General features: G+C 40.1%; 1 protein-coding gene across 3 annotated transcripts; it reads right to left on the reverse strand.

Moving 5' to 3' along the window:
* Nucleotides 1-4,617: 4,617 nt before the first annotated feature.
* On the reverse strand, nucleotides 4,618-26,659 carry dkc1 (dyskeratosis congenita 1, dyskerin). 3 transcript variants are annotated; one of them, XM_079585239.1, is made up of 16 exons: nucleotides 26,565-26,659; nucleotides 21,350-21,520; nucleotides 20,473-20,534; nucleotides 18,456-18,542; nucleotides 18,050-18,141; nucleotides 16,594-16,778; nucleotides 16,431-16,495; nucleotides 13,582-13,708; nucleotides 12,510-12,640; nucleotides 11,272-11,415; nucleotides 11,070-11,190; nucleotides 10,768-10,886; nucleotides 6,784-6,887; nucleotides 5,821-5,872; nucleotides 5,121-5,273; nucleotides 4,618-4,990 (listed from the first exon to the last, which is right to left on the reverse strand). In XM_079585239.1, the coding sequence occupies exons 2-16, from the start codon at nucleotides 21,363-21,365 to the stop codon at nucleotides 4,922-4,924; spliced, it is 1,527 nt and encodes a 508-aa protein (XP_079441365.1). In that variant the 5' UTR covers nucleotides 21,366-21,520; nucleotides 26,565-26,659; the 3' UTR covers nucleotides 4,618-4,921. The 3 variants fall into 3 exon arrangements, with proteins under 3 accessions (XP_079441365.1, XP_079441364.1, XP_079441366.1); XM_079585238.1 differs by having other exon boundaries at nucleotides 21,350-21,564; nucleotides 26,565-26,620; XM_079585240.1 differs by lacking the exon at nucleotides 26,565-26,659 and having other exon boundaries at nucleotides 20,473-20,531; nucleotides 21,350-21,398.
* Nucleotides 26,660-27,482: the final 823 nt, after the last annotated feature.

Here is a 27,482-nt window from a genome sequence, read left to right on the forward strand (position 1 = left end):
CAAAAGAAAGGGGGAATTACTTAAATTAAAATAAATTTAACAGTAATTAAGGCACAAAAGTGTGTAGGTTGTGCAAACTGTACATGTTGCGAGTGCTTTTGGGAACGCTGCTCTTCAAACAGCCTCACTTTAGGATAGTGATGAGAACTCAACCAATAGCATGTGTTGTTCACAGCATTGCTTGCAGAAGAAATCTTAGTTTTTCTAAGTTGGTTAGTCGACCAACAAGCAAGTCGTCAAGATATAAAGTGCTTTACAATGAGAAATATAATGAGAGTTTAAAAGAAAGAGCCTATGAGACAAACTGTCTTTTAATGGAGTCGTTATTGGCAACAAGACCTATAGCAAAAACACCAGCTTTATTGTCATTCAGTTTGTAGGAATTTATTTGGCATCCAGGTCTCAACTTCATCAAGGCATGAAAAGACATAATCTAACGAAAATTATTTCCTGGTTTAATTGAAAGGATAATTAGTGTTATTTTTTGTCAAGTAAAACCCAAGGGAAGCAAAGCGGGCCCAGGACGGACCCCAGAGGCACCAAAGTGTGTGTTCCTATCCGTTTCTAATGTTCTGGACACACTTGGATGTGTGAAAATGTTATCAACATTCAACCTACTTATTAATGAGATGAAGAAGCTCGAAGACGACCTCGAGTGATTTCTGATGTTGGCCAACGGCAAATAACCGTCTCACAGTTCAGCCAATCATGGGTTTGAAGCTAAGGGATATTTCACCCAATAATAAACAGTCTATCATTATTTACATGTGTAAATGTTGTTCCACAGCATATACCTCAAAAGACACAATGCAATGTCCATACCATGGAAATCAATGGGGTCCAATATTGTTTGGATCTAGTAAGAATCTTCACCCAAAACACTGCAAATAATTTGTAAACACTCAATTCAATTCAAAAGATCATCAAACGTTCAGTCATGCCAACATGTATTCAGACACTTCAACATTTCTCACATTATAAGTTTATTCGCTATAGTTTATAAAACGGTGATAAAATATGAGCAGAACTCAGTTGATATTTGACTGGTTTTGTCCGTCCTTTTGTTAGACTGTCTCACACACACACACACACAGGTTTTGTCCGTCCTTCTGTTAGACTGTCACACACACACACACACACACAGGTTTTGTCCGTCCTTCTGTTAGACTGTCTCACACACACACACACACACACACACAGGTTTTGTCCGTCCTTCTGTTAGACTGTCTCACACACACACACACACACACACAGGTTTTGTCCGTCCTTCTGTTAGACTGTCTCACACATGAATTATGTTGAATATCTGTCAGCTGGTAAATTTAACTACACGATTAGATAATACCAGTTTAGCTCAACCAGTGACCAAGCAATGCTTCATTGTGTTCAGTGTGTGTGTGAAAACAGCATTAGCAATTATAGACAAAACACTGAAGAAAACATGATCAACTCAAAGTCTCTGAATTATTTTTAGTCCCAAATGTTTATAAATGTCACTGGTAGTCTCTGTGTGAAGAATATTTGGGTATAATATCTCAGTTTACTTTATTTTGCTCTCCTCGCTTACATTAATAAACTATACTGTCCTGCACACACTAGTAAAAAATATCACAAAATTATATCCGATGTCTGAATAATTTTTAGTTTGACTGTACATCCGAATTTCACGATGAAATTGTATTTCCATAATTTTTTTCAAGCTTTATTGGCATATGAGAGGTCATAAAAGCCCAAATATGTTTGTAGGCAGTTCCCAGCTTCAGACTCCCTGCTTTATAGTGCCATCATCTGGCAGAGACTAACACACACACACACACACACACAATGGCAATTCCTGTTTACACACTTCTGCTCTTTAACCAGTTAAAGCCCATTTTAATTTGGTGTCCAGATTTAATAATGCTTAAATGGCCTTTTGACGATCTCTGCTATTGTTGCAATGATCTCGCAGAAATATTGAGTGGTATTCAGGACCTAGATACGGCTTTAAATGTTTATTTACTACCCATGTAGTTCACCTCAAGCTTTCTAAACCCTTAAATGCAGAAATCCAGAAGAAAACACTTGAACATTGTACAGTACCATGATGCCACAAGCGATATTTATTCCATGAAGATCCTTTAAGCGTTTTTTTATGTCTTAGCACGTTATTTTCATATGCCTCCTTTTTGGGATCTTTTCTGTGAAGAATACAGACAAGTAGCAAAACCTGTGTAATCTCCACACTTAGAGGAGATGTTCACTCAGCCTTTTCACTTTATAAGCTTGACATTCTGGCTTTATGTAACAATCTTCATTTATGTAATTATTGGCCTGTCTTTGTGTTCCCTTTCAAAACTTTTCTCGAGAATATTGAAGCCAAATTTGGAGTCGGGGTTCAATCTTCAGCTGGCTGGCAGGAGCCGCCACTGGCATGTCACGTGACCCGTCAGTGGCTCGCTGGCAGCTGGTAGTTTGAAAATTCTCTAAAACATCACTCATACCTAAAGATTAAATGCATGAGATTACATTCATAAAAAAATCAATGTTTTTCCTTACAGCGAGATTATCAGGCAACGCGTTATACACGCCGTTCAGCCGCGGCTGACTGGATTGAGTGTCCAGCAAAGCGTCGGTAAGCAACCAGTCTGATCACGGCCATTTGATTGGTTTAATTGGGATAACATCCTCTAAAATGTCGATCATGCAAAAGAACAATCATATCAACAGATGCATGATAAATGAGCTAGAGAGGGAACAACACAAAAACTGCCAAAAATCAATGGTTTCTGAAACGTGCCAAAGGCAGATTGCCAGACAAACTAACCAGCCACTGACAGGTCACATGATATGCCAGAACCAGACTGGCAGCTGCCACTGACAGGTCACATGATATGCCAGAAGCAGACTGGCAGCTGCCACAGACAGGTCACATGATATGCCAGAATCAGACTGGCAGCTGCCACAGACAGGTCACATGATATGCCAGAATCAGACTGGCAGCTGCCACAGACAGGTCACATGATATGCCAGAACCAGACTGGCAGCTGCCACAGACAGGTCACATGATATGCCAGAACCAGACTGGCAGCTGCCACAGACAGGTCACATGATATGCCAGAATCAGACTGGCAGCTGCCACAGACAGGTCACATGATATGCCAGAACCAGACTGGCAGCTGCCACTGACAGGTCACATGATATGCCAGAATCAGACTGGCAGCTGCCACAGACAGGTCACATGATATGCCAGAACCAGACTGGCAGCTGCCACAGACAGGTCACATGATATGCCAGAATCAGACTGGCAGCTGCCACAGACAGGTCACATGATATGCCAGAACCAGACTGGCAGCTGCCACAGACAGGTCACATGATATGCCAGAACCAGACTGGCAGCTGCCACAGACAGGTCACATGATATGCCAGAATCAGACTGGCAGCTGCCACAGACAGGTCACATGATATGCCAGAATCAGACTGGCAGCTGCCACAGACAGGTCACATGATATGCCAGAACCAGACTGGCAGCTGCCACAGACAGGTCACATGATATGCCAGAATCAGACTGGCAGCTGCCACAGACAGGTCACATGATATGCCAGAACCAGACTGGCAGCTGCCACAGACAGGTCACATGACAGTAGCGGCTCCTGGCAGCCAGCTGAAGATTGAACCCCTGCTGCAAATTTTTAAAACGCAGTGCAGTTGCACAGCAGACATAAGCAGAGCGTCTTCGCACACTCTTGGCTCACAGTTGGCTGCGGCGGCACGAACCGATGGCGAGGCGGCTCTGACGCGGCCTGGGCGCGAAGTGTCCCGATTGGTCAATCCATCAGGCTTTGAGGAAGATTTATTTGTTCATCGGCCAATCATTGTATTGCATTAAACAGTTGTTGGGTAAGTTTATTTTCATTTAAATATCTCACTAAGTCATCATTGGCAGATAGACTGATTAATATTCATACATTCGCTATGCAGTCCTATACTGTGGTCACTTCCATGTTTTCAATTTAGTTTATTTACTTAAGTTATGCAAAATGACTGCATATTCAATAAAAAAAAATAAGGAAGGCCATTGCCTTAAAATTAAGTAAATAAACGTAATGCAAAATCGAAAAAAGTTAGTTAAGTGATACTTTTTACAGTTATGTTACTTTCATACAGTTATAAGATCTCTTAGAATTCTGATAGGTTGTAATGTCAATCTATCATTTTGGTCATATCAATTTAAAATGCATGAAATTGCATATTGTTACTCAGTTTGGATCTCTCCTTCAAGTATAGGCTTCATTTTTTTTCTATATCATAAGATAAACCCTGAACGCCTGATGCATCAAATAATCCAAAATGTTTCTTTTTTTTTTTCTTTAGACAAAGTATTTGATATCACTTTACATGGTTACACTATTTTAATGACAGGCCTCTGCCTGAAAGCTGTTCGCACTGCTGGAAAATCAGTAAACTACAGCAGACCATGTGGTTTCCTTCCAGAATAACTCCTGTCCAATGAGAGGCCAGAAGAGCGAACACAACCCCGTAACCCTGTGCAGATGAAGTGCTGGTCTGGACATCACAGAATGGAGGGATCCGTCGTCTCTTAAACATGATGCAGAAGGAAACAAAGGGGCCTTTTTTTGTAAAAAGTCAGTCATGTTTCATTTATTACAGGATTACACTTTCTGTATTTACAATAATAATAAAAAAACACCTTTCAAATACATGAATGCACCCAGGCAATATGGGCTTCATTTGGACGACCAAAAAAAAAAAAAAAAAAACCGTCAACAAGTATTCAGAACTGCAACCATTTACAGGAACGAGCTTCAGACTCGCGGATCTGGAGCGGCCCGTTGTCCATCATCACACACACACACACTGAAGATCCAGTGTCCATTCGACATGATTACTCGAGCGATCTCTCAATATTACACGCGTCTGTTCATTCTGAGGCAGCTTCTGCATCTTTCTCCTTTTTCTTCTTTTTCTTCTTCTTTGCGCTCTCCGTGACCTGCATGTAAAAGGAGTTGTTTAGTCATCATCCTTACACTGAACGTGTGTGTGTGTGTGTGTGTGTGTGTGTGTGTGTGTGTGTGTGTGTGTGTGTGTGTGTGTGTGTGTGTCATGTGAACCCTGCTGACCTCGGGCTCGTCCTCAGCCGGAGCCTCTTCTGCCAGCTTCAGCTTCTTCTCTTTCTTCTTTTTCTTCTTCTCCTTTTTGGCTTCTTCCTCTGTCTTGGATGTGTCCTGAGCAACAGCGTCGCCACTTTCACTTCCGCTCTCGTCACGTTTCCTCTAGAACAACAAATAGTGTTAATCCAGTACCAGTAGAGAAGAGAAAAAAAGTGTGTACAATCCCGTTCTGAAGACGTTGATGCATTTGGCCATGTTAACCGGTTGTCCTCTACTAGAGCAATGTCATAAACTGCTTAACCCTTTAAGTGTCATTTTATTAAAAAAATGTAAGGCTATTGACAGTATATTCTGATTTACAGGATAACAAAAGTAGAAATCCATAAATCCCTCTAATTTTTTTCCCCAACTAATATGTGAACAATGAAAAAATAATTTTGAACCTAGCTTTATCCAATACTCAGATTTTCGGGGTTAATATATGCAAATTAGCGCTTATTTAATTAGATATTGCCTAGTTTGCATATTTAAACATTAAATTACAGAAAACTTGTAATACATTTTTTTCTCATCTTAATGTAGGGAATCAACTGGGAAAGTTCCATGGTGATATCTGCTAGTTAAAAACTTTACCCTATTCACCTGTAGTGTCTCGCCTTAAACTGATTTGTGAGTTATCACAAAAAGAAAGTTGAGAAATCACACGTACCTTTGCTGCGGTCTGTGCAGTGGCTTCACTCTTCTTCTTCACCTGTGCAGGGCTATGGGAGAGAGAGGGAGAGAGAGGATAAAGTTAAACCCCATACGACTGGTGTTTTCCCCGAGTGTCTGGCGACGGGTTTGTGCCGAGAGCTCAGGGGACGCCGGCCCGGTGCAGACGCCACGCTCCTGAGCACACGGGTTACTGTAGCAGACAGACTCCCGGCAGGGTCACCGCAGACCGGACCGGGATAACAGTCTGCAGAAACTCCTCTAACACACACACACACTGAAGAGCAACAGTGCACTGACATATTAGCATTTTATCTTTATTGCCTTCCAGTTGTGTCAATATATCAGATCCACTGATAAATAGCGCCTCCCTGTGGACACTAAGAATGTAAACCGCATAAATGTGTTTTAGGGTTAATTTTCACCTCGTATTAAGATTAAAATCATTATAAATTTAGAGAATTAAGTCATAAGATTAAAAGTATTAAGAGGAAATCAGATCACCAGTGGATGACTCTAAACAGGAGTAAACGGGTCTAAAACATCCACTTTCACTAGCCAGACGGGTTTAAACTTTATCAGCTGAAGACACAAGTTTAGTTTGAAGAGAAACGCACCAAACACAATGTTCTCTCAGCGTTCCTGGTTTCTAACACACACTCACAGCGTTCGTCAAGAAACTAAAGCTGATGTTCTCCGTGTGTTTTCTGTCGTGTTCATATATTTACACGTATAGCTGTAAACGTGAATGTGTCTCTCGTCTACTTGTGATCCGATCCACCAAAACAGTCTAATTTCCAGTTTATGGCCCAGTTTACAGCTGGTATTGAGATGTTTTCACATGGACAACATGAGTTGCAGACGATCAATTTGTTTTACCCTATTGCTGCTGCTTTGTGAACACTATCACAATAAAAATAACAAAACCAGTAACTCAACCTCCACTAAAGCATCACTGTACCTGTAGTCTACGTATCCCTCTTTCCAGTCTGTAGGAGTGCTGCCGTTCGGTTTGCCATGTTTGTCCAGAAGTCCTTTCTGAATCATCATCTTCTTCTGGCTAGCCTGAAACACAAAAAAGTTGTTTAAATGTTATGTTATGAAACACAAAGTCACACGGCCAGCGACACAATCCCAATCATCTCAATGGAGCGCTGGCGACTCCGGCTACTCGGAGTCGTAATTAGTAAAAGTAGTAATTCCAAGCTTCCCATTTATTTCTTGTGTCTGTGAGGCAAGTAGCCTATACGCTGAGATTCGGTTCATTTATGAGACGCGCTCCAGTTCACGTGCAGTGCAAGAGATCACACGGGCACCTCCGCGTCCTCATATGTCTGCTATATTTGCTTATTAATTCCAGGCAATGGACTTCATGCCCAGCTGCACTACTTCCTGAACTTCAGCCAGCTCCTTTGTTTCCTGTCTGCCATTATAGGAAAAACTGATTAATCCAGGTGTGTCTGATTATTGTTGTTGGTCAGGCACACCTGGATTAATCAGTTTGTCCAATTCTGGCAGACAGGAAACAAAGGAGCTGGCTAAAGCTCAGGAAGTAGTGCAGCTACACATCTTAAAACTAAGATAAAATATATACAAAATGAAATTCAATTTAAAAAAAGGCTTTCTACCAAACAAAACTTAGTTGTCAAAATCATGTCGTACCCATCCTTACTCATGCTGTTCACTTTTCATATAAATCAACAGATTAAATAAATAAATAAACATTATAAACCAATATGGAATATAATTTTTGTAAGATATGTTGGAAAAGGTGTTGAGGGGAGGGGGATTTAAAGCGGTTTACCGCAGGAATTTCTTTTCAACCGCGGTAAGAAAACATTCATACCGCCCCAGCCCTACAAGACACACGACTAAAGTTCAGAAATTTCAACTTTGCAAATGAGAAGCGGTTATCGCGAGCAACAACCAATAGGAAAGCAGACTTTCAGAGGAGCTCACGTCACCGTCTCGAGTGCAGGGAGACAGAAGCTCGAGGGCGATTTCACTGATGATGTGATGTGACTGTAACCCAGAGGTGGGTAGTAACGAAGTACATTTACTTCGTTACATTTACTTGAGTATTTTTGGGGAAAAAATGTACTTTTAAGAGTAGATTTAAATGTGGGTACTTTTTACTTTTACTCGAGTACATTTCTAATAAAAAAACGGTACTTTTACTTCGTTACGTTGAGCGACGTTCCTCTCGTTACTTTATTTTAATGCAATACTTGTTGTTAAATGCGTAGTTTATTCCAAGCGCGCTGTATCTTTTTTCTGGGCATGAGCGATGCTCAATTCACAAATGAATCACTCTTTTGAGTCGATTCTGTTCAAAGACTTCATCAATCAAGTGGGCAGATCTGTCTAAATCGGTTCGCGAATCAGTTTGTATGATCTGTTCAGTTTCCTGCACGCACTGAATCGTCTGAAGCGCTTTCAATTCACACTCGACTCGGAGTCGTAACAGGAAGATTTAAGAACATCAAGAGCGTTGGATGAAGTGGCCGTGGACCTACAGTACAGTCGAGTGAAAGCAAATCTGCAAATGCATAATTTTTGCCAGCGATGAAGATCTCTATTATTTTCGTATGCTGAGGATGATAGCTATATCATGTGGAACGAATATTCGATTTAATTTCATTCAGGTAATACATTTTACAACCAAACAGATTATTACGATATGATAGCACTACTTCAAAGTATGACATTACCCGTTTTTTTTTTTGACATATAGGCCTACATTACTTTATACAATAAATAAGCTACCATTGTCCACATATGAAATGAACACCCGCCATCCCGCGGTAATGTGTGTGTATTGCGCAGTGGCGTGCCAACTCAACTTGAAAACGAATGCCTTTGCCTGCCTTAGACACTGTTGAGCAGTTTAAGCATGCTTGCAGAAATATACATTTGATTACATTTTGGAGAACAGACAGAAGAAGATCAGTCGATGTGCGTTTGATCGTCGTTTGTGTTCAGATGTTCAGTACCGGTCAGCGCGAGCAGTACATGTGAAGAGTTTTAACTCTTTCTTCTCTGTGTCAATGTTTCCCTTTACATGCCTTTAAATGCAAAACTCTGCAGATACACTATATTTCGACATTTTCTAATAATCCAACTGTAGTTGTATAAGTTACTATTATACAAACCAAAGGATAGGCAATGATTTTCGGGCTACAGATGGCAGAAATAATGCTTGTCTCTTCTGTTTTTGTGGCAAAGATAGCCTATCTAATTATGATAATAATAGTCATTTAAATAAAAAATATCTAAATAATATCATGTTTTATATATATATCATAGTATATAGGCCTATGATCCGAAGTAACTAACTATAGCTACTTGAGTAGTTTTCTCATTGGATACTTTTCTCATTGGATACTAATTATGATAATAATAGTAATTTAAATAAAAAATATCTAAAAATTATCGTTTTATATATTTATCATATATATCGGCCTATGATCCGAAGTAACTAGTAACTAACTACTTGAGTAGTTTTCTCATTGGATACTTTTTTACTCTTACTCAAGTAACTATTAAGATTGTTACTTTTACTTTTACTTTGAGTAAATATTTCTAGAAGTACTTGTACTTTTACTTGAGTACAGTTTTTGGATACTCTACCCACCTCTGCTGTAACCACACACGGATATAATAAAATGATGCATGGAAAAGAAACTGTCGACAGTCTCAGTGAGTTTAATTCATGCATTTATAGTTCGAGTGTTGTCATTTTATGATGCAAGTTTAGCACACAGCAGTTCACTTTACAGTTTCCCCTGCATTGTGTTGACTATTAGGGTGCTTTCACACCTGCCTTGTTTAGTTCGGTTGAATCGCACTAGAGTTCGTTTTCCAAATTGGTGCGGTTCGTTTGGGCCGGTGAGAACGCAGCAATCGCACTCGGGTGCGCACCAAAAGCAGACCAAACAAGCGTACCGAGACCTCCTAGGAGAGGTGGTCTCGGTACGCTTTCAAACGAACTCTGGAGCGTTTCGTTTGTGGTGAGAACGTGATCCGACCTCGAACAGACCCAACTGCCAAATAACTGCGCATTTTTGGACTAAACCAGCTGCCGTAGTCAGCCGCGCTGTGCATTATGTCAATGTTTAGCAACATTAATGCACGCGTCGCCTCCTCCTGAAGTGACTCGCTGCGTGCATTGCATAAAACATTATTTTCAAGCCGCATTCTCGCTTCATTCTCAAATGTTATTGTTTGCCTAAAGTGGTGTAGACAAACTAATATAATAAACTATGACCAGGGATACAATCAGCCCACAAAGTCGTTTCTCCATAGTAAAAAGCGGCGTGTTGTCTGCCGGATTTTCCTCCTTGTTTACTTCCGTCAGTTCTGTTGGAATTTTCCCGCACGTTAATTCTGACAATCAAAGTGCAGTTATGAAAATACGTTCAAGACCCATCTGGCCAACGAGTGATGTGGATGTTGTCATGTGACTGCATTTAGTTTCGTTTCATAAACTGATTCGGACCAGAGCAATCAGTGTGGTGTGAAAAGGAACCAAAACGCCTGAAAAATGCTACAAAGTATAATTTTTCTCCCTTGGTTCGGACCAAATGAACCGAACTACAGATGTGAAAGCACCCTAAGAGACAAGAAAACAGATTTGTCAAATTCGAACGACGTTTTAGTGATATATGACAGTACGAGTCCGTTTAATTTGTTGATTGATCATTAATCTAGTAAATGATTTAATCCACTGAACACTGTGGTAATAAAACACTTCCAACAGCATTACTGTTACTTTTAACTCTTTTGAGCCTAATTCCTAGTCAAATTAAAATGATGTAGTTGTATATACCACTTGTGATGTTTTGTATAGATATGGCCAGACGTGCAGTCTACCAATAACATTAGAGCGACTTCACAGTACAGACACTAGCGACTAAACAGCGTGTGATTTCCCAGTGTTCCTCACCTTCGGTCCAAGGCCCCATTTGCGTGGATACGTGTCTCGCTCCATAATCACCCTCTTGATTTTAGCAACGACCCCGTGATCACATGTGGATATGACGGCTGTCGTCATCAGGGCCACCGCTGCAGAAAACACATCAAGGCAATGAGAATCTGCTAAAAGATGCTAACAGATGAAGCATTTCACACAGCCATCAGTCTTGGGTGATAGATAGGCAGTCATCTTTGCAGTAATGCTAATGTAATCTACATCACATCATCATGTGGCTTAGAATAGTGCATGCTGGGAGTGCAAACGTCGTTTACCTGTACAAATGGCTTCTCCTTTAGTAGTTATAATGACAATGTCTTGATTCATCTCAATGCCATCTTCATATCGCAGGACGCCTGGCAACATGATCTTAGCGCCGTAACATATAGCGTTCACCTGGTACAAAAAAACACATTATAAATCACAACATTAAACGATCTACAGCAGTTGTGAAGAGCGTGACGGAGAGTTTCCTACAGCGCTGTCCTTCATGACGATCCTCTTGTGTGAGATGAGCAGCTTCTCCAGAGGGAAGATCACTCTCCTCAGGTACGTCTCGTCCTTGTTGTGGTCGAACTGCCACTGCGCGTCCAGCACGTCGTGCATCGTCACCAGGTTATCCTTGAAGAAACACACACTGATCACACAACTGAACATGGGCCTCAAGCCTTTAATGTCACAACACGTGTGATTAGCTCTTCATTTAAACTAACTGTGCGTTTTAAAGCTACACTGTGTGATTTTTACCCCCATCTAGCGGTGAAAAGGTATATGACCATCCAGTGAATATTAGTTTCTGTTCCTCTCAATTCCGATTTCGTTTTAACTCCTACGGTGGCCAATGTAGTCCAAGATTAACATGGCTTCCAGTTCGACCTCGTCCATGAGTATTCCTTCAAGTGATGAGGTTACTTTAGAAAACTATTATAATTTGCAGTAATTTAATTTGTCAGTTAACATATAGGTTATGACATCTATGTAAAATGAATAACAGTTTTATGTTTTCGTTATTTTTTTACCATTTCATTGCTAACATCAGCTATCAGTCCCAGACGAATGCAAGCTAATCTTAGTAAAGTAACTTTTATCAGTGCTATCGTTATTCTGTATATTGTACGACATCACTAGCGTAAGGCACCGTTTACATTGTAGGCTATATCATTTTCTCCGTGAGCAGAGATCAGCTGATGTGACGGAGGGGAGAGGGAAAGGAAAAAATAAAAACAGGGCCGGTGAATTGCGGAGACGCGAAAGGCGAAGCTTGAATTAACGGGTATGTCCCTCTTTGGCTAATGTACTTTCAAGATGGAGGGGCAACATGGCGACCGACATTCGAACCCCTCACCCGTATGTATTTTCAATGGCATATTATACACTCACGAGAATACTTTATTACTTGAACGAAGTAAATGTACATTAATGAGCACATATTTTAGAAAGAACTAAGTGTTTTTAGCTAAGAATAAACTAAAAAAGTTACACAGTGTAGCTTAGCTTTAAATTAAAAATGCATCAAAATCATCAAGAACATGAGTTCGTAAAGCAGTTTGTGTCGGCTGGAGTTTGATGAAGGAGGTCAAACAAGAACCACTTCATGATTTTATTAACACTCAGCCATTTTCTGTCCCAAAGATTAATTAGCAGAACTGGGGATAAAGCCCAGAACCGAACTCAACACTGTGGGTCTTCAGCCCGAGCGCCGGTTCTCACCGTACCATTTCTCCCAGGACACCGGAGCGGACCCTGCGCAGCTCCTGCATCTGCCCGCCGACCCCCAGCAGCAGACCCAGATGCACACACAGCGTCCGGATATACGTGCCCGCCTCACAGCTCACCCAGAAAATACCTGAGAAACACACAATCTTGCACTTCAGAAACCAAGTCATCATAGTGGATGTAACCCTCTACACAGATTAGCAATAGTCGCCATTGGCTTGTATATTTTATGTGCGTGTGTGAACGATTGCACCAAATTATTTTATCTTTATAAAATGGCACAGATTTTTACATAACCTCTATCATAAAAAATAAAAAAATAAAAAAGCTTGATTGACTTATAATTAGCCTGAATGTCAAACACTGGAGTGGGTCTAATAATTAAAAGCTGTTATGAAAGCAGTCCAGAAAAATGAATGGATCTCTATGGGGCCTCTGCTGGAAGTATATGGCAATTACACTTTATAGCCAAAACTATATTATCTGCAAAAACAATTCAAACCAGCAGATGGCAGAATTATGCATCGAACACCCAGATCAAAATCCAGAAACTCTGATTTAAAATTGATCATCATTAATGTGTTTTTTTAATAAAAATTTAAATTTTTATATGCATGCTAATGGTGTAGTTGAGGGATTTTGCAATAAATGGGTAAGAAAGTACTTCATATCCCCCAAAGCATAGCATAAATGTATAGATAAGTAAACATTATCGTAATAATTTATTATTAAAATGTATAGTTTTTGTACAATCGCTCTATGCATCTTTGGGGTCATATAGACCAGACGTGTAAACCGGAAAAGAAGACCATAAGAGGGTTAACTTAATGCGTTTAAATTTACAAGCCAACGACAGGCATTTAGTCGCCTAGTGTGAACATCGCGTCGTGTGTGTGAACATCTCGTCGTGTGTGTGTGTGTGTGATTAGTGAGGTTTGCACTAAAGCCATCAGTCTTGGGTGATAGATAGACAGTCATCTTTGCACAGAGTGCTAATGCAATCTACATCACATCATCATGTGGCTCACAGATCAAGAGTCCAGAAGAAATGCTAAAGTTCGATCCTCTAACCTAGTCTCCGCTCGGGGTCGTACTCGATCAGCTTGCTCTCGTAGATGGTGCGCACTCGCAGCTGGCGCTTCACCGCAGCGATGAGCGGAGGCCTCTGGAACAGGGCTCCTGTTAAACACTCCATCGCCTGAAACACACACACACTGATCATTATCTCACACACACACACGACTTTCTGCACTCATCCACGGTCCATGTGTATAAGGGCTTTCGCAACGGAGGAACGATTTCAGAGTTCCTACAACTACTGGCGGAAGATCCCGGATTTTGGCGCGTTCGCACCGCAGGAACGATTTCAGTTTCAGGAAATCCTTTTGGAGGAACTAATTTAGCCAACTAACCTAACCCTCCTACTAGGGCTGTAAACGATTAATCGAATCCAAAATAAGTTTGTGTTTACATAATATGTGTATTGTGTATAATTATTTTGTATATATAAATACACAAGCATGTATACATTTAAGAAAAATATGTGTTCTTTATATTAAAAAAAAACTTATTTTCCGGACTATAAGTCGCACTTTTTTTTATTTTGGATTCGATTAATCGCGTTTAATCATTTACAGCCCTACCTCCAACCCTAGAGTCGGTCTAAACCAGCGCTGTAGGAACTATCCGTGACGTTAGTCTTTGCTGATTGGCCGAACGCACGTGAAACAGCACATGTCATTTTAAAAAGGCATACCCTATATATTTACTCCAGAAACTGACTCTAGGAACATGTAAACAGTGATAGATGAGTCTCTTTACACGGAGGAGAAAACCCAACATGATTATGTGTTTCTGCTCAGCAACACTGGACATCAAACACACGGCATACGCTAATAACTCTTCATCACTGTCTACTCTCTATATATAACAGTTCTATATGAGACAGGACTGTTCGACAGATCGTAAACGAATGAACACGGAGAATCCGAGCGCGGGCGCCGTCAAAATAAAAGTCCCAACAGCGAGCGTGTCTGACGCCACTTCAGAGTTCCTGCTGGCGGTGCGAACGCAACCAGGGAAACGCTCCTATGGGAAACACTAGCTCTCGGGGAATCCTCCTGGAGGCTCATTCCTAAAACTAGCCGGTGCGAAAGCCCCTCGTGTGTTCAGAAATGTCCGCTCTTCTTCGGTGAATCCCAGCCCTCCACTCCTGCACGGTCTCGAGCGCTTCTGTGCAGCAAAACACTGCGGCAGAGACACGAGGCCGGCAGAGAGAGAGGGAGGCCGAGAGACACTCAGAGAATGGATAAACAAGTTCATCATGTCACACACACACACAGCAGTGAACCGACACTTGACCACACAAACAGCGTCATTCACAACTACAATGGTAGATTTTTGCATTAATTCACTTTTATGCGTTAGGACAGGGGTTTTTAAAGTCAGTGTTTTTCAGCCTAATATTAGAGTATGAAATAATACAGAAATTGAACTAATAAAAATAAATGGTCTATGGTCTTCACAATGAATTAAATGCGCCTCAAAAGCTTTTCGGTCATGTGACTCGCTCTGTCGTTTGATTACATTGACAGACAGCAACAGGTTTATTAGGCTGCGGTCACTTTAAGACATGAGGAGTGTTCATGTAAACACAGACAGTTAAAGGAGCCGTATGTAAGATTGTGGCCAAAACTGGTACTGCAATCACTTTCAAATTACTGTAGAGCGGTGTATCCCCTCCCCCTGACTCAGGGTTGCCAGATAGGCGTTAACGTTAGAATTTTTTTATCCGACTAGAGCAGAGCTGGCAACCCAGATGCCGAAACGCTACTGACTTTGTGATTGGTGGATAGGTGGAGGGTGGCGCTTCAGGCCAAAACACAACATCAACATCAGTTGAGGACTGCAACTTCACTTTTAAATGACAATATCCTGGCCGTACTACTGTTGTCAGTGATACACGTATTTGAACATGATTTCTTAATGTCTACTGACAAATCAGGGCCATTTTATGATGAATTGAAATACATTTCTTACATACAGCTCCTTTAAATCGGGCATTTAGACACATAAGTGTGAGTATTTGATCAGTAAAGCACAGAACTGATATTTTGTAAATACAGCCAAGTTCCCAAATCTTTAATATCCACCACCCCGCCCTAATATTTTAATTCATCATCTATATAATGAGCGTTTCATGTCCATATTTATTGGTTGTGTTTCTATTCGACCCTTCCCACACCCAATCCCTTGAGTCTTAAAACCTGGGTACTAGTGCTGTACTACTGTCCTTAAAACATGCTTTTCTCTCAATTCTGAACTGAAATTTATTTTTAGATTTGCATTACTTTATTATAGAAAACACATGCGTTAACTTCATTTGAGTATTTCGACAGAATATTAGCAATGAATGAATCTAATGTTTTCATTTGGTCTCCAAGACAAACACACCTTTCTTCAGAATTAAAGAAAAAAACATGAATAATTCCTATTGGATTATTCTTTTTAACAATCCCACAGTACAGGTGAAACTCAAAAGTTAATTTCAGTAATTCAGCTTAAAAGGTGAAACTAATATATTATATAGACTCATTACATGCAAAGTGAGATTTCAAGCCTTTATTTGTTATAATTGTGATGATTATGGCTTACAGCTTATGAAAACCTTTTCACAATATTCTAATTTTGAATTTGGGGTTTTCATAATCTGTAAGCCATAATCATCAAAATTATAACAAATAAAGGCTTGAAATATCTCACTTTGCATGTAATGAGTCTATATAATATATAAGTTTCACATTTTAAGTTGAATTGCTAAAATAAAATTAATTTTTGCACAATATTCTAATTTTTCTAGTTTCACCGGTGTATAGTCATATTCCCCATCTCTGTTTAAAGCAGAACACTTTGCTACTTACCCTGGCTAGCTGGTGTTCGTTCTCTAGTGCATTGTGCAGCCGTACTATGCCCACATACTCTTTGCCTAAAAGCAGTGAGACAAGAGTAGTAAGGAAAGGCTGCTAATTTTAATGTGAGGTTGAACGGGTCAGTGTTGACCTGGAAGTGCTACGGATGACCCACCTGCGCTCTGCTGGGATTTAACCAATCGCGTGGCCCGCTCCACACACACGATCAAGCAACCCGTGACTTTGGGGTCAAGAGTGCCACTGTGACCCGTTTTCTCAACACGCAGAATCCTCTTGATCCACGCGACGACTTCATGGGAAGAGGGATTGGCAGGTTTGTCCAGGTTAATGAAGCCAGCCCTGGGAATACAGGTTCAAAATAACACACGTGTGAACTTGAGATACAACTTCACAACACACTCACGTTTGCGGAGGAGCCATCAGTCTGGGGTGATAGATAAGAGGTCATCTTTGCACAAAGTGCTAATGCAATCTACATCACATCATCATGTGGCTCACATTTTAGGGATGCACGATATATCGGCCACCATATCGATATCGGGTTATGTTCATTTTAATATTATCGGCCCGATAAGAAAATTTGTCTGATATATTAAAGCCGATAAATAATGTATTTTCTTGAGCTGAGACACTTCAGATGCGCACTGTTCAACATGAGGGATTTGAATTACTTGAAATATGATTGGAATCACTTCAAAAAAGGAAAATACGGTTCAGTGCAACATATCGGCTACATAAAATTATAATAAATTTATAATTGTGTGCTTGGGAGATGGACTTTGATGGTGAGACTTGTTTTTGTAATCAGGCTCTCAAACATTATATAAAAATCTTGAAAATAAATGTATCGGCCAATATATCGGTAGATATTTGTTCATTTAAATATTATCGGTATCGGCCCGATATAAAAATTTGCCTGATATATTAAAGCCGATAAATAATGGATTATTTCCCTCAGCCGAGACACTTCAGATGCGCACTGGTCAACATGATGGATTTAAAAATTGCTTGAAATATGATTGGAATCCCTTAAAAAAAAAACACAGTTCAGTGCAACATATCGGCTAGATAAAATTATTGTAAAAACATTATAATTGTGTGCTTGGGACATGATTTTGATGGTGAGACTTGTTTTTGTAATCAGGCTCTCAATCATTATATAAAAACTTTTGATTTAAATGTATCGGCAGATGTTAATTTTATCGGTATCGGCCCGATATAAAAATTTGTCTGATATCTTAAAGCCGATAAATAATGGATTATTTCCTTCAGCTGAGATACTTCAGATTTGCACTGTTCAACATGATGGATTTAAAAGTTGCTTGAAATATGATTGGAATATCATTTTTTTTTTAAAAGAAGAAGTAAAATACGGTTCAGTGCAACATATCGGCTACAAAAATTATTATAAAAACAAGTGTACATGAAACATGGATTTTAATGGTGAGACTTGTTTTTGTAATCAGGCTCTCAAACATTAAGTAAAAACTTGGATTTAAATGTATCGGCCAATATATCGGTTATCAGCTTGCAAACTAAGAATTATCGGTTATCGGCCAAATTTCATATCGGTGCATCCCTATTACATTTATTAATACGAGATTTCCTACCTGACATAATCACTGATGTTCCTCTTGAGCGGATTCGAGCCGTGAGGAAGAGGAGTGTAATGAGCCGTCCGGATGTTGAGCTTATCAAAATGCTGTAGAAAAACATGTAGGTTAGAAGCAGAAGTGACATCACAAAATTAGACCGAAGTGTGTATGTGTGATCAGATATGTTTAATCGTCTTTGTCAGAAGTGTGCCGTTCCCTCGCACCAGCGTCATGAGCCTGACCCGCTGACCCGGCAGAACACCGGCCCAGCCGACAGACCCAGACGCCGTAACCCTGCGACCCAGAACGAGCCGCGAGGCTGGCGAGGGACAGCAACACTGGCGCTCAGCGAATGGATAAACACGTTCATCATGACACACACACGCTTGGTGAAAGGGTTTGTGGGTAAGCAGACACTGACCTTTAAGAGCAACGGCCACTGAGACGTGTCCAAGGTCGCGACCTTCGACTCGGGTTTGATGAGGAAGTCTCCGCTTTCTTGAATGTCCTGAAGGAAACGGTTCAATGAGTTTATTGGTTTACTGATTTTGTAACTTAATCTAGCTTGTGATAAAAATAGGGGTGTAAAAAAAAAAATCAATAAAAAAAAAAGCATCAACTATATCATGTATAGTTCACCCAAAATAACCTTGTGTGTTAATTATTTTTTATTCACGTTTTCAGAGTTTTAGTGTCAGTACTGCATTAAACTACTATATTTAATGTTGAATATAATGTATAAAAATGCAATGAGGGAATATTTGGGTCCTGATCATGCCAAATGTTCACATTTACGGCCCTGTTTACACGTACATGGTTATCTTGAAAAACAGACATTTCCCCTCGTTTACACACAAACTGAGAATTCGCCTCTGAAAACGATTCTTTCTAAAAACTCCGGCCAGAGAGGAGATTTTGGAAAACTTAGTTTGCACGTTTGCATGTAAACTGAGAAAAACTGAGTTTTAGGCAGCCGACGTCACAGTATAAGACTATTTTCGGGACGCTGATTGGCTAACGTGGGCTTGAGCTTGACGTTACACTGCCACCTACAGGTTTGGCATGCTCTAGACGGCATACACAGGTTCATGTAATCAAACACTTCTCTGAAAACTGTCAGGTGTGCACGATGTTATTTTTGAAAACGGAGCGGGTGAAGTGTCCGTTTATGAAAATACCCGGCCGCGTGTAAACGTAGCCTGATGTTACCAGTAAAAAGTGTCCAACATTTTAGTCCGTGGCAGAATTCAAGAATATTCTTCTAAAATAATTCAGTATTTTCAGCTTCAGAATCATGAATATTGTTATTCTGGTGTCTTTTGTCCCGTGCTTTGGGTTTCAGCAGCAAGTCTATCAAATTCATTACACCCCTAGATAAAAATAATCAGGTGGTGTTTTCACAACACCAAAATTGCAGAAGTTGGTATTAATATCTGCAAAATTCAAATGAAAAGATGTCTATAGCTATGTTTCCATCCACACGTTTTTTATCCGAAATAAGTGACATTGAATGAAAAATGCCGTATGGAAACAGTCAATTTGATTGAATTTCATGAATATCGACTCAATTGAAATGCGTTCGGTCTCATCGGATTGTATCTTGATCGATATACGGCTTATGCGTTAAATGCTGATGGAAACGTTATTTGCCGAATAAATAAAGAATTGCATTTTGTCTAGCAAAACTTTGTTCGCAAATGTGGGCTTGAATGTTGTGCGATTCAGTGCGAAAATGAACGGAAACACCCTAAAATGTCTCAAATCAATTCGATATACCAATTTGATCACAAGACAGCATGTGACGTCATTACGCACAGGTTTTTATTCGCTTTAAAGCCGTTGGATGGAAACACACTTTCACCAGCTTTATTCGCATGAGTTTTTTTACCGAACTTCAGATAATTCAATTGACAAGTGGATGGAAACTAAGCTTATGATTGATCAAATGTTCCAGGCAAATAATTTTGATGTAAAATAAAATTCTACCCTACAGTGAATACCCGGTTATACTCGTTACAATATAATGGTTTCAGAATGGGAACACGGTTTCTTTTAGACAAAAAACAAACAAAAAAACATGTTGGACCAGAAATTCTGTTGCGGACACTAATTTGGAGTATCACTAATCTTATGAAATAATAGATATTATGGAAGTGTTACCAATTATTACTCCCATTTTTACACTTTTTTTCATTATATGTTGCCCCATAAACATTAATATGCAGATTAGATACAGGGTATAGAATGAGAAAGGCCCATGTATGGCCATTTTACCAATAAAGTAAAATGGTGCATCAAATAATTCCATTATATATTTCATAACCGTTGAGTATCATCTTTATACAAAGTTTGGATTACAAAAAAATCTGAAATTTAACTACTTAGTCCTGGTGTCACTACAGAGGGCATGGAAAAACATTATAATATATTAAAATTACCCCAACATCCTCTGATGAAACTTTCTGTGACCTTCTTTTCTTCTCTTTCTTAGCTGAACCTACTGAGGACAAAACAAACAACATCCATTAGGTAAATCAGTCGGTTGAGTAATCTAGACATAAAGCATGTTAAATCAAGCCTGGCTTCTTCATCGAGCGCGTGCACACTTCGCGGGACCACGTGGCCTGTGCGAGCAGCACGTGGCGTTTGATTTAAGGCTCTAACTTACCACAAAACAGGTTTAAAATTACATTATTAACGTTAAACGTTACATTAAACCACTGTCTGTCTCTGTCGATCACATTGCGCTACGATATTAAGTAGCAGAGCGAAAAGTAATAAATTACGAATATCAAGTGCACGTGAGGTTTGCAGAAATGTGATAACTTTAAGAAGCCGCAAATCTGCCCATTCACTGCATCATCAGTAATTTATTTACTAAGACTATTTATAAACGGGAAAGTTATCTGGTTTCAATGCAATCAGAAATACATTTAACGTTACTTCCTATATTATATTAGCTAGCTAATGACGGTTAATTATGTTGGGGGAAATAGATAAGCTACCATTAATATTTCCCCCCATTTTCTTTACTTCAAGCGTATAATAAAAATAATACACTACCATTAATAGTAGAATTAATTAGCAATAAGACTCATTAAATGAAAGCATATGCACATGTCACGCATTTCTACACGCACCCGGGAATCACGCGCACTGATGAAGTTAAGACCTCAGCTTTAATCAGAGCACTTCTACCCTTCTTAATCGCATAATATATGTGAATAAATGCACATTAAAGTACAGTTTAAATGTAAGCAAATTTACAGCAATCGTAGCAAACAAAAAAAGCAAATATGTGAGGCATGATCTTACTTTCCACGTCCGCCATCTTCGCTGCTGCGCGCTTCAGAGAACAGCAGCACGTGTGGCTGTTCGCGCATGCGCTTTACTCTGCGGAGGCGGAGCGCGCGGCCTCACGTCGCGGGATATGTAGTATCGCGATATTATAACGTGGTTGCACAAGGGAGCAAGCAGGGCCCCTTCCTATGGGATCACAGGAAAATCAGCGCCTTGTTTCAGGAATGATTCTTGTGAAATGAGGGAAGATAAAATACATGTAAAATCTAAATGTGTTATTGATGACACACTTAATTTTCACAAAATGACAGTAAATGATGAATAAATAACTGATTCTCTTTTTAAAAACAGCATGTCACTCATACAGTGGGGAGAACAAGTATTTGATACACTGCCGATTTTGCAGGTTTTCCCACTAAAGGCTGATTTATACTTCTGCGTCGGGTGTACGCCGTAGTGTACGTCATAGTGTACGTCGTAGGCAGGGGCGTAATTTGTGGGGGGGTTGGGGGGAAATACCCCCCCCCCCCAATATTTAAATCTATGCATTACAACAAAAAAATAGGCTAACGATTGCGTCATACCCACGCGACTCTCTGTCGCACTGTAGAGAAAATACCGTATAGACCGGCTGAGAAGCTCGCAAGCAATCGGGAGGACGTGGAGGCATAAAGTCAAGGGAAAAGTTGCTCATGCTGCTAGCTCATTGACAACTAATAATCACGCTCTCCGTCTCTGCGAGATTCGGAAGGGAATGATTCAGATTTCCCTCGGCACAGCTACTAGAAGACCCACGTCACATCTACGTCGTCAAGCTCAGTTTGAGCTTGCGCAGTTCACCTGGCGATCAGGAAGTGAGTGCTTCAAATGGGCTTCACTTTTCTCCGTTGAAATCTATGGGGTCGCTGTGTCCATCTTATATACTGTCTATGGTATAGATTCCTCGTGGCTGTTTTGATTTGGCTACTACAAGCAATGGCGACTGAAAGAGAGCGGATCATGTTGGAGCTGGAGCTTATCGAGTTGGAAAAACAGTCAATTTTAGTGAAATTTCTGAATTTACAGAACTTCTGAATTTAAAAATGGCGGCCTTGCAGAAGAACTCGCCGGAAACACGTAGGAGGAAACGCAATGCTACCAAGCCGACCAATCACAGATCTTGCGGTCCGCGTCGTCGCGACGTGTAGTTACATTTTTGAGGAGGTGCGCGTCAGGGTACGGCGAAGGGTACAGCGTATGGTACACGTCTGTGCGTATGCTACGCCGTACCTACTGCGCGCACCCGACGCAGAAGTATAAATTGGCCTTTACAAAGCATGTAGAGGTCTGTAGTTTTTATCATACGTACTCTTCAACTGGGAGTGACGAATCTAAAACAAAAATCCAGAGAATCACATTGTATGATTTTCAAGTAATTAATTTGCATTTTATTGCATGACATAAGTATTTGATACATCAGAAAAGCAGAACTTAATATTTGGTAGAGAAACCTTTGTTTGCAGTTACAGAGATCATAGTTCTGTAGTTCTGGACCAGGTTTGCACACACTGGGGATTCTGGCCCACTCCTCCATGCAGATCCTCCAGGTTTCGGGGCTGTCGCTGGGCAATACGGACTCTCAGCTCCTCCACAGATCTTCTATTGGGTTCAGGTGTGGAGACTGGCTAGGCCAGGACCTCGAGATGCTTCTTACAGAGCCACTCCTCAGTTGCCCTGACTGTGTGTTTCGGGTCATTGTCCTGCTGGAAGACCCAGCCACGACCCATCTTCAGTGCTCTCACTGAGGAAAGGAGGTTGTTGGCCAAGATCTGGCGATACACGGCCCCATCCGTCCTCCCCTCACTACGGTGCCGTCGTCCGGTCCCCTGTGCAGAAGAGCATCCCCAGAGAATGATGTTTACACCTCCATGCTTCACGGTTGGGATGGTGTTCTTGGGGTGGTACTCATCCTTCTTCTTCCTCCAAACACGGCGAGTGGAGTTTAGACCAAAAAGCTCTATTTTTGTCTCATCAGACCACATGACCTTCTCCCACTCCTCCTCTGGATCATCCAGATGGTCATTGGCAAACTGCAGACGGGCCTGGACATGCGCTGGCTTGAGCACGGGGACCTTGCGTGCGCTGCAGGACTTTAATCCATGACTGCGTAGTGTGTTATTAATGGTTTTCTTTGAGACTGTGGTCCCAGCTCTCTTCAGGTCATTGGCCAAGTCCTGCCGTGTAGTTCTGGGCTGACCCCTCACCTTCCTCATGATCATTGATGCCCCACGAGGTGAGATCTTGCATGCAGAGGTGGACAGTAACAAAGTACATTTACTTGAGTACTGTACTTAAGTACACTTTTTGAGTATCTGTATTTTACTTGATATTATTTTTTCTGGAAACTTTTACTTTAACTTCACTACATTTGAAAGACAAATAACGTACTTTTTACTCCACTACATTTCTGTCAAGGTCCTTGAGTAGAGAGTATAACGTCAGGGATGATTTGGGTTGTAAATGAAAGTCGGGTTGGCGTCAGAACTCGACTGATGTTGGTTTCTGACGTCAACCGATTTTCAACCACAATACAACGTCTGTCCAACGTTGGAGATTAACGCCAATCTGACATTGGATTCTGACATCAACCTGATTTTCATTTTCAACGTTGGGTTTGGTCTTCTAAATGTGAATTTTGTCATTGTTTTGGAGCACACTAGCTTATAGATAACAAGACTAACATGTTCATACTAAAAGCCAAACAACTGGGAACAGCCGTTTGTGTGTCCGAAACCATTGTGGACGTTATTAAGTGACTTATTCAATCCCACGACTGGAACTGTGTTATAGAAACACATGTGATATTGATATGAGGGCAGGCAGAGATTCAGAGGCATAAGGTACTGTAAGTATTACATGCAACGATAATAAAACAATGCATTGACATTTACTTTTATACTTAAGTACTTTTAAAGTCGGCATGAAATCAAAATTGACCCTATTTACTTTGTCAGCGGATATTACTAATCTTGTGGTGAACAATTAATCCGTGCAAGTTAATACACGGAAAAAAAAATGTTTGCCGAAGTTATCTTTAATCAAAGTCTGAAAAGTTACTTCCGGGTCTGGAATGGCGTTCTATTCTGATGACATAGGCTTGACTACTTGGGTTGGTTAATCGCTTAAAGGATAATTCCGGTATTTAACACCTTGAGTCTATATTGTAGTTTGTTTTGGATGAACAAGAGTGGTGGACAACATTTTTTTGACAATGGTTCCTCTCTCGAGTTTTTGACTATAAAAGAATTGGCCATGGACCATTTAACATTGGAGTCAATGGCCATGTCCGAAAATGTCATTAAAACAGCCTTTAACATTAGTTTTCAAAACTGTGCAACTCACCGAGTGATTAGTGATGTTAGTTTATGTTCCAGAAACAAAAAGTGTTGCGAAATACAGTTTCTGTCGTGTTTTATTCGTCATTTTGTAAAATCCCATTGAATTCTGTTGAAGGACTGAGTGCTCGTTAATATAAATGCGCTACGGGAAACGGAAAGGGGGCTGTTTACATTTGGTCGATGTCGTCTTTTTGCTCGCTTCCGTTTCTCATAAGGTTAGCTTTTTAGGAACTTTACCGCAGTTTTTGACCGCACAAATTCTAACCATATTGAAAGACGTGACCACTGACCAGTGCAATATGAAGTTGAACTCGACTGTGACCGTGAGTGTCCCACGAGACATAAACATCGGTTATCGCCATCAAGTGGTCGGGAGTGTGCTAACGCTTCAGATTCAAATATTGAGCGGAAGTTACACGGTTGTGAAGTGTCTGAAAAAATAGTTCCACTATAGCAAAATAAACGGATTGGAATCATATATTGCGACGATATATTGTTTATAATCATCAACGAACACCACTAACCACTCGGTGAGTTTAACAGTTTTGTAAACGAACATTATTGGCTGTTTTAATGACATTTTCGGACATGCCCATTGACTCCAATGTTAAATGGGTCCATGGCCAATTCTATTATAGTCAAAAACTCGAGAGAGGAACCATTGTCAAAAAAATTTTGTCCACCACTCTTGTTCATCCAAAACAAACTACAATATAGACTCAAGGTGTTAAATACCGGAATTATCCTTTAACCACTCCCTCAAACCGTTACTCTGCTATGGGCGAGAGATGGAGAGGAGGAGCGCTGAAGTAAAACCCTCTGTTCAATATTCCCTTTCACTCGGAAATGCGTCACAACACTTGAGAAAAGTCGTTTGCAACTTCCGGTTCACGCGGACTTTAAAAATGAGTACTTCTGTACTTTTACTTAAGTAAACATCGGTCTTTACAATTTTTACTTGTAACGGAGTAATATTTGACCAGTAGTATCTGTACTTTTACTCAAGTAAGGAAGTTGTGTACTTTGACCACCTCTGCTTGCATGGTGCCCCAGGCCGAGGGAGATTGACCGTCATCTTGAACTTCTTCAGTTTTCGAATAATTGCGCCAACAGTTGTTGCCTTCTCCCCAAGCTGATGCCTATTGTCCTGTAGCCCATCCCAGCCGTGTGCAGGTCTACAGTTTTATCCCTGATGTCCTTACACAGCTCTCTGGTCTTGGCCATTGTGGAGAGGTTAGTGTCTGTTTGATTGAGTGTGTGGAAAGGTGTCTTTTATACAGGTGTCTTTTATACAGGTAACGAGTTCAAACGGGTGCAGTTAATACAGGTAATACAAATTACAGACCTCTACTTTGTAAGTAGGAAAACCTGCAAAATCTGCAGTGTATCAAATACTTGTTCTCCCCATATATGTTCATAAAGGATATAACTACACAGAAAATTAAAAAAATTTTGAGAAAAATTAAAGGGGGGGTACAATGGTGTTTCATATATTCAGAGTTGTTTACAGTGTTAAAGAGATGGATTCTCATGCTAATAATGGCCAAAGTTTGAAAAGTTATTTTGAACGAATAACAGAGAATTTCTGTGCTGAAAATCATACTTCCGGGTTGCAACACGTTTCGGCTGGTTTTTTTCTATCGTAGATCTAATGACGTAGACCAGAGTGGAACTCCTTATATGAGCATTGCTCTCGGAAAAGCGCGTTCACGCACACGTCGACCAGAGGAGAGAAAGACCGCGCTCATCGACGCGCTACTACCGGAAATCATCAGCAGCAGCGCTAAATAGGAATGGTTGATGTCAAGAATGTCTCCAAAAAAGTGTGTTTTGGGATGTGAGGGAAAGTTTACCTTGTTCAGCTTCCCAAAGAACCCAGTGTTACTGGAACAGTGGATGCAGTTTGTATGTTGTGTATGCTCCCGCTTGACTCTATAGCTCCGCCCACGCCCAGAATCAAGGACCTCGGCTTTTTCCGGATAGAATCGGAAAGCTGTATTTTTATTTTATAAATATGATGAAACTAAAGACTTTTTGGAGATATGAAGGACGCACTATTACTCTATAGGTACTCAAGATTAACATGAGATTGACTGAAACCTGGTATTTTACCCCCCCCTTTAAGTAGCCTACAAAATTATTTTCATTTCACATTTTTGTTTTAATTAATTATTAATAATAAATAAATATATTAATTAATTATACCTTTTCATCAACCTATACAAACTATTCCTTCTAACAAAACTCTGACGTTAATACACATCAGTGTTTTGTGTGTGTGTGTGTGTGTTGTACAAGATTATCCTATTCAAATTTGATAATATACTTATATAATATAATCTAAAATGAATCCAAAAGTAGTCAGATTACCTAAAATGTGTAATGAAATAGTTTCTAACTAGTTTTCACATAATTGTTCATAATTTCATCTCACTGTAATTTGACTAATCACTCAGCACGGGTCTTTATGCAAAATACTAAATTAACCATTCTATTTAAAATTGTGTTTTGACAATTTAGTTGAATAACTGATGACAAACAAGGCTTCTGAAAGGAAAATGTATTTTATAATTGAAGATACGTTGTTATAATAACACAGATCATTTAAATTGAATGATTTCACTCAGTTGGCCATTATGTTTTAAGATGTCTGAAACATCACATCTAAACTTAGCAACAAAAGAAAGAAAGAAACAAAAAAGAAAGAAAGAAAGAAAGAAAGAAAGAAAGAAAGAAAGAAAGAAAGAAAGAAAGAAATGTCCCCTTTTCAG

This window comes from Phoxinus phoxinus, assembly GCF_949152265.1.
Source record: "Phoxinus phoxinus genome assembly, chromosome: 17".
In the NCBI taxonomy this organism is placed as follows: Eukaryota; Metazoa; Chordata; class Actinopteri; order Cypriniformes; family Leuciscidae; genus Phoxinus; species Phoxinus phoxinus.